General features: G+C 38.2%; 1 protein-coding gene across 2 annotated transcripts in view; it reads left to right on the top strand.

The window, feature by feature from the left end:
* The first annotated feature begins 306 nt into the window (after positions 1 to 306).
* The window catches only part of piwil1 (piwi-like RNA-mediated gene silencing 1), a 12,458-nt gene continuing 1,201 nt past the window's right edge, over positions 307 to 11,563 (top strand). The window contains exons 1-17 of one of the 2 annotated variants that reach the window (XM_073819119.1): positions 307 to 375; positions 454 to 565; positions 664 to 792; positions 2,858 to 3,072; positions 3,160 to 3,281; positions 3,366 to 3,446; positions 3,530 to 3,727; positions 4,336 to 4,444; positions 4,524 to 4,650; positions 7,668 to 7,785; positions 7,878 to 7,992; positions 8,069 to 8,256; positions 8,333 to 8,405; positions 8,483 to 8,683; positions 8,758 to 8,861; positions 10,271 to 10,341; positions 11,398 to 11,551. In XM_073819119.1, the coding sequence (XP_073675220.1) occupies positions 307 to 375; positions 454 to 565; positions 664 to 792; positions 2,858 to 3,072; positions 3,160 to 3,281; positions 3,366 to 3,446; positions 3,530 to 3,727; positions 4,336 to 4,444; positions 4,524 to 4,650; positions 7,668 to 7,785; positions 7,878 to 7,992; positions 8,069 to 8,256; positions 8,333 to 8,405; positions 8,483 to 8,683; positions 8,758 to 8,861; positions 10,271 to 10,341; positions 11,398 to 11,551 (2,186 nt within the window). Of the gene's footprint in view, positions 380 to 453; positions 566 to 663; positions 793 to 2,857; positions 3,073 to 3,159; positions 3,282 to 3,365; positions 3,447 to 3,529; positions 3,728 to 4,335; positions 4,445 to 4,523; positions 4,651 to 7,667; positions 7,786 to 7,877; positions 7,993 to 8,068; positions 8,257 to 8,332; positions 8,406 to 8,482; positions 8,684 to 8,757; positions 8,862 to 10,270; positions 10,342 to 11,397; positions 11,552 to 11,563 lie in introns of both variants that reach the window. The other variant, XM_073819120.1, reaches the window with a different exon arrangement.

The raw sequence follows: 11,563 nt of genomic DNA, 5'->3' as shown, positions 1-11,563 counted from the left end.
TCAGTTGGCCATGAAATAATTTCATAATCATAGTTTCCACAAAAAGTCATAATTTCCCCACTCTGGTGTCCTTTAAAATTTGTTTAACTTTCAATAAATATGATCAACACACATTCACTGAATCAATCTTTCACTCAGTAAAAGAGTATGGCAGCTTTTTGTGTACCACAGAAGAAAAAAAAATCTATGAAAAATGAAAGAATTGCTGCAAAAAAAATTATTAAATAAGATTCTGTATGTTGTAATCTTAACTTGTGGACAGCTCTTTGAATTGACAAAAAGAAGCATCTCAGAAGAAGCAACAATATGACAGGACGTGCCAGAGCAAGATCAAGAGGCAGAGGTCGCGGTCAGGAGCCTGCTGCTCCTGGCGCGGTGAGTTTTTCTTCATATTAGAGGAATATGATAAAACTTTATTGTAATAGACTTAATATTTTTCTGTTTTCTCTGCAGCAACCATCTGTACCACCAGAAGCTGCAAAGCCTGTTATGGCTCCTTCATCTGAAGGACAGCTGGTGGGGAGAGGGAGACAGAAACCTGCTCCTGGAGCCATGTCGGAAGAAGGTAAGTGCATTGGGGCGGCAAGTGGGAAAACTGTTACCTGTATACTATGATATTCTTTCATTCCATTTCTCACTCTTGTGCTTATTTTTTCCCTGAAGCGATGCTGCAGATTTCTGCAGGCTTTCAGCAGGTAAAGATTGGGGAAAGAGGTGGACGCAGAAGGGATTTTCATGATTCTGGTGTCCACACTCGCCAGCTAATGGAACATGTGAAAGAGTCCAAAACGGGTAAAACCATAGTTTTGAGCAAGACTTGATTTGTGAGCCTTCTTTCAAACACCTTTCAAGTTTTCTGACGCCAAATGTTTGATCGGTAGTGTACGTTTCCCACAACTCTTGTTTCAGTGTTTCATGTTATTTTTATTTGGTACTGACCTGAATAAGATAAAAGATGTTTACATATAGTCCACAAGGTAAAATAATAGTTAATAATACCCTGTATAATAGTAAAACTTAACCTGTTCAAAATTTACATATGCTTTCTTTAATACTGTGTTGTTACCTGAATGATCCATAGCTGTGTTTGTTTGTTTGTTTGTTTGTTTCCTGATAGTTGTTCATGAGTCCCTTGTTTGTTCTCCAGAAAAATCCTTCAGGTCTCACAAATTATTTGGTTTTTTAGTATTTTCTGTGTATTTGAACACTTTGCAACAATGTATGATTTTGAGATCCATTGTTGTACCATGAGGACAACTGAGGGAATCATATGCAACTATTACAGAAGGTTAAAATGCTCCACTGATGCATTAAGATCTGGGGGTGAAAACTTTTGGAATTTGAAGAACATGGTAATTTTTAACCTATTTGTCTTCTGGGAAACATATATCGTCTGTAGCTTCTGTTCAAAAGTTTACACCCCTAGCTTTTAATGCCTCGTTTTTTCATTCTGAAGCATCGCAGTGTTTCCCACAGGTTAGAAGGAAATGTGTGGTGGTCAGCCCGGGGGGGGGGGCTCTCCTACTCTTTCTTCAATGCCTAACAAATCTATTTCTTTCTCTCCCTGACCTTGTCTTTCTGCTTGAGCAGCACTAGTTGAAGCCTGAAAATATTGTAAACAACAACATAACTAATTACACTGGTCGGACTAAGCTCTGTTTCAGACTGATACCTCCGGTTCAGGATGGTCCTCATCCTCAACACGTGCCTTTTTCAGTCGCGGAAAATACTTTTCAATACTCATCTGGATTGAAGCAGCAAACATTCAGTGTAAGAGTAAAGAAACAACATAATTTATAATACGTTTATTTGATTCACAGCTGCTACATATAGTGTTTTGACCTCGACAACCCAACTAGGATAGCCTACATTTTACCGCAAACTTGCGACTAGTTAACTTTCTAAAGAAGGCGCAATCGCGTTTGCTAAGGGTCGGGACTTACAGTAACATCAACACACTGAAACTATTGTATTCAGAATATAAAATATTTTATAGCACTTTTTAATCTGTGATTGTGTGTTAAAAGTGTTCACGAGATACCAACCTTTCGCCAGCCGTCTTCTCTCCACAGACAGATGTGGTGTGTACGGAGGGGAGAGGCTGTGTGCGTGTGTGCGTTTGAGGGAGAGACACGTGAGTGACAGAGAGATGAAGAGAGAATGGAAAGGAAATGCAGTTGAACGAATTTGCTGCGTGTTTTAAATAGCGTACAAAAGAATAACGAAACGCAATATGTGACGGTCAGTATTGATTTTTTTTTTTTTTTGGTCGGTGTTGAATCTGTGGCAGTCGGAATTTAATCTGTGGCGCACCGCCACAGATTCGTCTATGTGTGGGAAACACTGCATCGGCGAGTGTTTGAACCTTTTGTAATAGTTGCAGATGAGTTCCTCAGTTGTCCTCAGTGTGAAAAGATGTATCTCAAAATCATACAGTCATTGTTGAAAAGGGTTTAATCACACAAAACAAGCTGGAAAACTGGGACAAACAAGGGACTCATGAACAACTGTCACTAAACAAAAGAAACACAGATGCGGATCATTCAAGTAACAACGCAATATTAAAAATCAAGCATGTGTGAATTTTGGAGCAGGGCCATTTTTATAAATTATATTTTTTATAAATTATTATTTATTATAAAACTTATTTTCTCTTGTGGACTATATGCAAGTGTCCTTTATGTGAAATATCTTATTCAGGTCAGTACTAAATTAAAAAAAATAACATGCATTTTGTATGATCCCTCTTATTTTGGTAAAATAACGAACATTTTGCAGATTCTGCAAGGTTTATGTAAAGTTTTGACTTCAACTGTATGTAGTGTTACTAGATTTGATACTCTTTCTGGAAGCACAGGTGTTTCAGGCACTGCCATTGAGCTGAGGGCCAATTTCATGCGTCTGCTTTCACGGCCTCTGTGGGCATTGTACCAATACCATGTGGACTTCAAGCCGCCTATGGAGTCCCGACGCTTGCGCTCGGCTTTGCTTTTCCAGCACGAGGAGACTCTGGGCAAAGCACACACTTTTGATGGAGCCATTCTCTTCCTTCCTAACAAACTGCATAATGCTGTAAGTTTTAAGATCATCAAAGTGCTCATAATCTCACTGGCTCTCAATGAGAATTTGGATGTCAGTGATAAAATGCTTTATCTGTAGGAGACTGTCCTGTGCAGTGAGACCAGAAATGGAGAGAAGGTTGAAATCACTGTTACACTGACCAACGAGCTCCCGCCATCCTCTCCTGTATGCTTACAGTTCTACAACATCATGTTCAGGAGGTAATCACAGATGGCATTCTCTTTAAAATAGTGTTGTTATTTGTGAGGTAGATAACTTTCATTCCTGTTTATTTTGTGGTGTAGAATTCTGAGGATACTGAATATGCAGCAGATCGGACGTCATTACTACAATCCTGATGATCCATTCAACATCCCGCAGCACAGGTTTTGAAACAAATATGTTGTGTGGCATTTATCTCGTGTTGGAGAATGGTTGAACATTGCACTCTGTCTAAATCTGTTTGCAGACTGACAATTTGGCCTGGATTCGTGACCACCATCCTTCAGTACGAGTCAAGCATCATGCTGTGCACCGATGTGAGCCACAAGGTTCTGCGCAGCGAGACGGTCCTTGACTTCATGTACAATCTGAGGCAGCAGTGTGGAGACCAGCGCTTCCCTGAAGCCTGCACCAAGGAGCTTGTGGGCCTGATCATCCTGACCAAGTAAAAAAAGCACACATTTACACACACTGCTGTCTGAAAGTTTTGGGGTTTTATAAGAATTGTTTGTGAAAGGTCTTTTGTACTCGCTTGTATTTGTGTTATTACAATATTACAGTAAAATAGTATCATTCTGAAATATTATTACCATATAAAGCTTTTAGTTTTTAATGTATTTTAAAATGTAATATAAGTCTGTGATGGCAAAGCTGAATTTTTTAGCAGCCATTACTCCAGTCTTCAGTGTCACATGATCCTTCAGAAATCATTCTAATATGCTGATTTGCTGCTCAAGAAACATTTATCAATTTTGAAAACAGTTGTGCTGCTTAATATTTTTTTGGAAACCATGATCAATTTTTTAAAGGTTATTTGGTGAATAGAAAGTTCAAAAGAAACAGCTTTTATTTAAATACAACAGCATTTTATTTAAATTTATTTTAAAAAGTAATTTGTAACATTATTAATGTCTTGTATTGTTACTTTTAATTAGTTCATTGTGTCCTTTCTGAATGAAAGTTTTAGTTAAAAAAAAAAAAAAACTTACTGACCCCAACAATTAAGAATTGTAAAGTTGTAAGTAACTATGTGTAACAAATTATCGTTTATAGATACAATAACAAGACGTACAGGATTGATGACATTGCCTGGGATCACACCCCCAACAACACGTTTAAGAAGGGAGATACAGAGATCTCGTTCAAGAACTACTTCAAAACGGTAGCTTGATACAGGAAATTATTTAGCAAAACTAGTTGCAGAAATTTATTGTCACACAATTTATTTGCTTCCTCTCCAGCAATATGGTCTGGACATAACAGATGGCAACCAGGTTCTTCTGGTTAGTCACGTGAAGAGACTCGGACCATCAGGTCGGCCTCCACCGGGACCTGCCATGCTTGTTCCAGAGTTCTGCTACCTCACAGGTAAGTCCTTTCTAAAGACGTGATAATATGGTTTGAAGAGTGGTTTTCTTTCATGTGATGGATTTTTGAGTTTGTTCCCTGTTTAATTTTGGTACCTAATCAGTATGGGATCTAAGACCAAAGACTCATGATTTGCTAGTTGATAGCCAGTGGTATATATAATTTTTTCGCAGCCTCTAGAAATACACTAGCATATAGATGAGGGCTAAATGATTAATTCAGTTCTGAATTAAAATTTCCTGATAATTTACTCACTTTTATGCCATCCAAGATGTCCATGGCTTTCTTTCTGCAGTCAAAAAGAAATTTAGATTTTAAAGAAAACATTCCAGGATTTTTGTCCATATAGTAGACTTAGATGGGGATCAGCAAGGTCCAAATTGCCGTTTCAGTGCAGCTTCAAAGTGCTTTGCACAATCCCAGACAAGGAATAAGGGTCATATGACGCGAAACCATATGTTATTTTTTTTAAAGGAATTAAAAGTTTATATACTTTTTAATCACAAATGCTCTTCTTGCACTAGCCTGAATTCACGCATTACATGGGTCACCACTTAATCCTGGAGGGCCGGTGTCCTGCAGAGTCCTGCAACTTGCCTCAACACACCTCAGGGCTCGAAATTGCGAACGTTTTGGTCGCATATGCTCCCAAAATTTAATCTGCGCGACCTCAAATTATATTTGGGAGCATTTGTGCGAGTGCGAGAAATTGTTGTGTTGTGACTTGGTTTAATTTCTTTACAAAAACGCTAGCCTAACTACTGCACAGACTGCTGTGAGCTGATACAGTGACATGTTCGCCATTCTCTCTTTTGATTGTGGACAATTAAAAGGTCTCCACAATCTGCTTTTGAAGAAATCTTATATATTTTGTGCAACAGCGTACATACTGTCAGATACAATTCTGCCGCCTCCGTCTCAATATAATGTACAACGCGGCATACAACCACATCAAATGATAACTCAGCGGCAGAGTTCCACTCACTCAGGGGCGTAATTTCCACTCAGGACACACTTTTCAAAATCCCGTTGGTGTCCTCCCACTTTCAAATGGTTTTGTTAAAGTAATTTCTTGTATTGTAGATGCATGCTCCGCGCCGTCGAGAGTTTCGCACGATCGTTAAAACGAAACCAAAAGTAAAACGTGCATGCGCATTCAAAGGCAATTTTAATACCCCACGTTTAGAGAACGACTCCCCAATGCGCGCAAATTAGGCTACATAAAATATCTAGGCTGTAATTAGTATGTGGGCTATAATAAGTTGTGTAGTGTCTATAGCTCTGTATCATGCTTGAAAAATTGGGTCTCTATTTGCACTTTGAATATTGAAAGAGTGGCCTACTTTGATCATGCCTGTATTTATTGTCTACACGACTAAGAAAGAAGTGTAGTTTATTTTTTGTTGTTTATACTGTAGATTGTTTAAAAATGCAGTGGTTGCCTCTAATTTAAATGGCTGTACCTATAATAGAGAAAACAAACATCTTGTTCATGTACTCATATTTTCATTCATTCTTGTCCCTTGCTTACGGCATAAAATAAATATATAAAAAAGCCCATTTGCTTGTAAAACATCTGCAATCAGAATAGACCAGGAAGAATCAAGATCGGCGCATTACTAGAAATTAGGTGCTCCTAAAAGTTTTTTGGTGCTCCTAACTTTTTGAAGTTGGGAGCACCAGTGCTACCAAGTAAAAAAAAGTTAATTTCGAGCCCTGCACCTGCCTGGAAGTTTCAAGAATACATATTAAGACCTTGATTAGCTGGTTCAGGTGTGTTTGATTAGGGTTGGAGCTAAACTCTGTAGGACACCGCACCTCCAAGACCGAGTGTGGTGACCCCTGTATTACATAATCATGTTGGAAAGGTTGTGACGTAGAGCCTTTTGAAGCTGCATTGAAACTGCAATTTGTAAGGGATAATCAACGGTTTGCCGTGTGTTAAAGGATTTTAAATGCACGACGTGGAGGCTAATAAGCCTCCGCGAAGTGCATTTTAAATCCTTTAACGCACAGCAAGCCGTTGATTATCCCGCTTATTCCATGGTTATAGACAAATTAAAACTAGGATTGATATTTGCAGCGCAAAATTTGACTGAATGGATAAAAAAGACGGTTATTTTCGTCAGTTATGACACGCAGCTCTAGCATTCTGCCCGCTTCAAATCAGACACAGAGATTAAATAGTCCGGTAAGATCACATTTATTTGAATGAAAAATAGCATTTGTTTCAGTAGATTATCGATCGACCAAGAGAGAGTGTGAAGGCAATAGAGATGACAGTTGCGTGTGTGTGTGTGTGTGTGAATGTGCGTGCGTACCTGCATGCTGTGCGTCTCTCTCTACAAACAACAATTCATTCAAAAACAGCACCACCCCGTTGCTGAGGAATATAATGTAGCGATCTAGTATCTAGGATATTTTAATAAGGATCGCAGGCAAACGCTAACAAGAAGTTTATGTATGTGCGCAGCACAATGCGATCTCCGACCTCTCTCTCTCTCTCTCTCTCTCTCTCTCTCTCTCTCTCTCTCTCTCTCTCTCTCTCTCTCTCTCTCTCTCTCTCTCTCTCTCTCTCTCTCTCTCTGTGCTTTTGCGTGCATCAATTAAAGCAGCGCATTAATATAGAACGGTGATTAAACTGACTTGGAACTACCTGTGCATTAAACGGTTTTACTGCACACCTGCCAGCCAATCAGAATCCAGTATCCAGACATTCCATGGAATAAGTACCTTCAACCAACTGATCCCCATAGAAGTCCACTATATGGAGAAAAATCCAGGAAGGTTTTAGGTTAAAAACCTAAATTTCTTTTCGACTGAAGAAAGAAACACATAACCATTTTGGATGACATAGGAGTGAGTAAATGATCAGGCAATTTCAATTCAGGAGTGAACTAATCTTTAAGCTAATAGAACTAATACACAATTATGGAGTAAAATGAGTTCTTGTTTTGTTTTTCTAGTCTTAAATTGCAAACAGCTCTCTGACGTGCATGCATTTGTTTCTTGTGAAGGTCTGACAGATAAGATGCGGGCTGATTTCAACATCATGAAGGATCTTGCCTCACATACAAGGCTGAGTCCTGAACAGAGAGAGAGCCGAATTAACCGCTTAATCTCCAACATCAACAGGTACAGATTCTGCACCAGCCCTATTGATGTATTGTTTAAATTTGGTATTAACATATCTTATCAACTCTCACATATGGTTTACTTCCTTTCAGAAATGCAGATGTGCAGAATGAACTGACTACTTGGGGTCTGAGCTTTGAGAATCGACTGCTGAGTCTGAATGGAAGAGTTCTGCCCTCGGAGAGGATCATCCAGGGAGGCAGAGCGGTAAGAGGTGACTTCACATCCCAGCAGACATTTGTAATGCAACAAGTTTGATTATTCTTGTGTTTTCATCTCTTAGTATGAGTATAACCCATGGACAGCAGACTGGACTAAAGAGATGAGAGGTCTCCCTCTTATTAGCTGCATGTCTCTGGACAACTGGCTGATGTTCTACACACGGCGAAATGCAGAGGTTGCTCAATCTCTGCTTCAGACTCTTAACAAAGTGTCTGGGCCCTTGGGTATCCGCATGCAGAGGGCCGTCATGTGAGTTGAGTGAAATTTTGAACATTAAAAATGTTGTTTTTCATTTTTGTGTTAATAATTAATCCTGACCAAGCAGGATTGAGTATGAGGATCGTCAGGAATCTCTCCTGAGAGCCCTGCAACAAAATGTAGCACGTGAAACACAAATGGTGAGTCTGGTAAACACACAATGTTTGATTTGCATATCCAGAGCTTTTGTTTCAAACTTCTTTTTTGCCTTTCATAGGTGGTGGTGATTCTCCCCACCAATCGAAAGGACAAGTACGACTGTGTGAAGAAATACCTGTGTGTGGACTGCCCCACTCCTAGTCAGTGTGTGGTGTCTCGCACCATCAGCAAACCTCAAGCGCTTATGACTGTGGCCACCAAGATTGCTTTGCAGATGAACTGCAAAATGGGAGGAGAGCTGTGGAGTGTAGAAATCCCAGTAAGACTCAAATTGTAGCTGATCTCTTGGCTTGTGCAGAGTGTCAGATTCCACAATAAATCTTTGTTTTTCAGCTCCGGCAGCTGATGATCGTAGGCATAGACTGTTACCATGATACTGCTGCTGGAAAGAGATCCATCGGAGCACTGGTGGCCAGTCTGAACCAGGGCATGTCCAGGTAATATAATAATTAGAAAATGGCACTGTTTAACCAGATACAATTAAAGGCATAGTTCACCCAAAAAATTCTGTCACAATTACTTACCCTTGTAAGACCTTCATTCATCTTTGGAACACAAATTAAGATACTTTTGATGAACACTGCATAGACTGCAACTCAACTATCACATTCAAGGCCAAGAAAGGTAGCAAGGTCATCGATAAAATAGTCCATGTGATTCAGCCTTAATTTTATAAAGCGCCAAGAGTACTTTTTTACATGAAGAAAATAAAAATAACGTCTTTGTTCAATGATTTCACTGCTATTATCATGAATAATACTACAGATACAGTTAATAAACGACACTGTAGACACTCAGATTTTGTTTGGAAATGGGGTGTGACGAGACACTTATCTCACGAGACGAGACACGAGATTGGGTTCAGGAGAACGAGACGAGATTTTTAAACTTTTTTTAAAGAAATCCTCAGTGATGAAATATATAGGGGAAAATTGTATTTTATTCAACAAAAATGTAGGTGCATTTTGATATGAACCTGTACTTTATGAAATTAAACTTCTATTTTAATGGATTATATTATATAAATATGTAAACCAATGCTGCATGATTCTGGATGAATTGAAAAACAATTTTCTTTTATAAACTGGAGATCTCCACTCTGAAGAAGAGAAAAAAAGGAATGGAAATCTAAACAAAATGACGTAATTTACTAGTAGTTCTGACAGAATATTCATTGCTTAAGTCTATATTTGAACAATTTTTTAAAAATGAAGGAGCCAGTGTGTTAATTAATAAAGACTAGTTTCACTGTTGGAATCTCTTGAATGTATAATTCAATGACAAATACTTTTTTTTTTAAACGTGCAGTTGTCGCCACCTCCTGGCGGACGAGGACAAGCGTTACTCTACATACGTGTTAGAAGATACTTTCGTTTTGATCACTAGTGTAGACAATAAGTGTTTATACCAAACTATAAGCTATTATCCCAGTACTTATGTTATTTAAATGTCTGTAACAAAGAAATAATGATAATTATGTGGTTAAAAAGACTGTTTGTGTTGCTTTCTGAAACCACAGCAGTAAGAATGCAGATTTGAATGTCTTCAATAACTTTCACGTCGTCAGTGGAGCGCGTGCAACAGTTGTAATAGACACCGCTGAATTGTTGTCATTCATGAATAAGATCGCATGGGTGTTTGAATAGAGATCGTGATATTTTAAGGAGTAGTCGTGCAGCTCTAATGTAAACACTGCAAAATGTTTTGCCATGATATCATCACGTTCTCGCGAGACCAGTCAGATATCGCGGGACACATCGGAATATCGCGAGATCTCGTGCCACGAGATATCGTCACACCCCTAGTTGGAAATAATTGTATAATGTTGCTTTTGTTACTTTTTCAGGTGGTTCTCAAAGTGTGTCTTGCAAAACCGTGGTCAGGAGATCATTGATGCACTGAAAGGGTCATTGCAAGGTGTAAAATGCTTTTTTATATTTTAGTCAATGTCATCAATCACCTTTTTACTTCAAATTTTTCCTAAAAAGTTTGCCTTGATTTAACTAAACATGACTCTGAACAGGGAAAACTAATTGACTCACTAGTAGGGCTGGGCAATTTGGCTTAGAATCAAAATCTCGATTAATTGAACATTTTAACCCGATTACGATTAATGAACGATTATTTTATTTATTAATAAAATTATATTTAATTATATTTATATAATATTTATTTTTTGCCCTCATAGTTCACTGACAAGTTTTGTACGGTAAATATGTTCACATATTACAAGCGAGAGATTTTTGGATGAAGGGTGCATTACTTGATTTTAAAATAATTGAAGGAAACACACTATCTACGATCTATGATTATTAATTGAACATCAGTGTTGAACAACTGAAATTAAAGCAAGCATTGCTTAAAACGAAAAGTCACATTTTTCTTAAATTAGTGAAAATAAATAACTTGCACTATTGGAAACAAAATAAATAATTTTCAATGTTTTCCATATTAAAAGTAGAAAATAAGCAGTATGGCCTCTAAATAAAATTACTCTTGTATATCCTGTAAATACTTTTTACTGTATAAATACTGTTTAAGCTCTCCATCGACATGTCGGCGGAATAACGGAACGGAGCGCTAGTGTTTTTTAAAGGGAAAGTAATTGAAATAATCTTCCTGGAAAAATTTTAACGATTATAGGTTCTGAATGTCGATTTCGATTATTTTTCGATTAATCGCCCAGCCCTACTCACTAGTGTGCTTTTACAACCTCATTGCAAACCATTTTAACATTTTAATGAAAAAAGGTTTTAATTTATATTTCGACATATTACTTCTGGCTATTTTAAGGCTTTAGAATACATAAAAGTAGTGTTAATTTGTAAGCAATTAAATACTTTTGAACCTATTTTCTGCAAGAACCCAAAAGCCATTGGAACATTTTTTGAGGGAACTAGGGTGATGCTAAATGAGTGGCATAAAAAAAGTGTTTTCTGCAGCCCTCTTTACTGAAGATGCTTGTCTTTTTAGCTGCCTTGAAGGCCTATCTGAAGTACAACAACTCTCTGCCCTCTCGGATAATTGTGTACCGAGATGGAGTTGGAGACGGCATGCTGCAGAGCGTGGTGGACTACGAAGTCCCTCAGATCATGCAGTCCATCAAAACCATGGGACAAGATTACGAGTGAGCCACATG

This window comes from Garra rufa, chromosome 15 (assembly GCF_049309525.1).
Source record: "Garra rufa chromosome 15, GarRuf1.0, whole genome shotgun sequence".
Lineage (NCBI taxonomy): Eukaryota > Metazoa > Chordata > Actinopteri > Cypriniformes > Cyprinidae > Garra > Garra rufa.
Note: the sequence above shows the minus strand (reverse complement) of the source record. Positions and strands in the feature narration are given on the sequence as shown.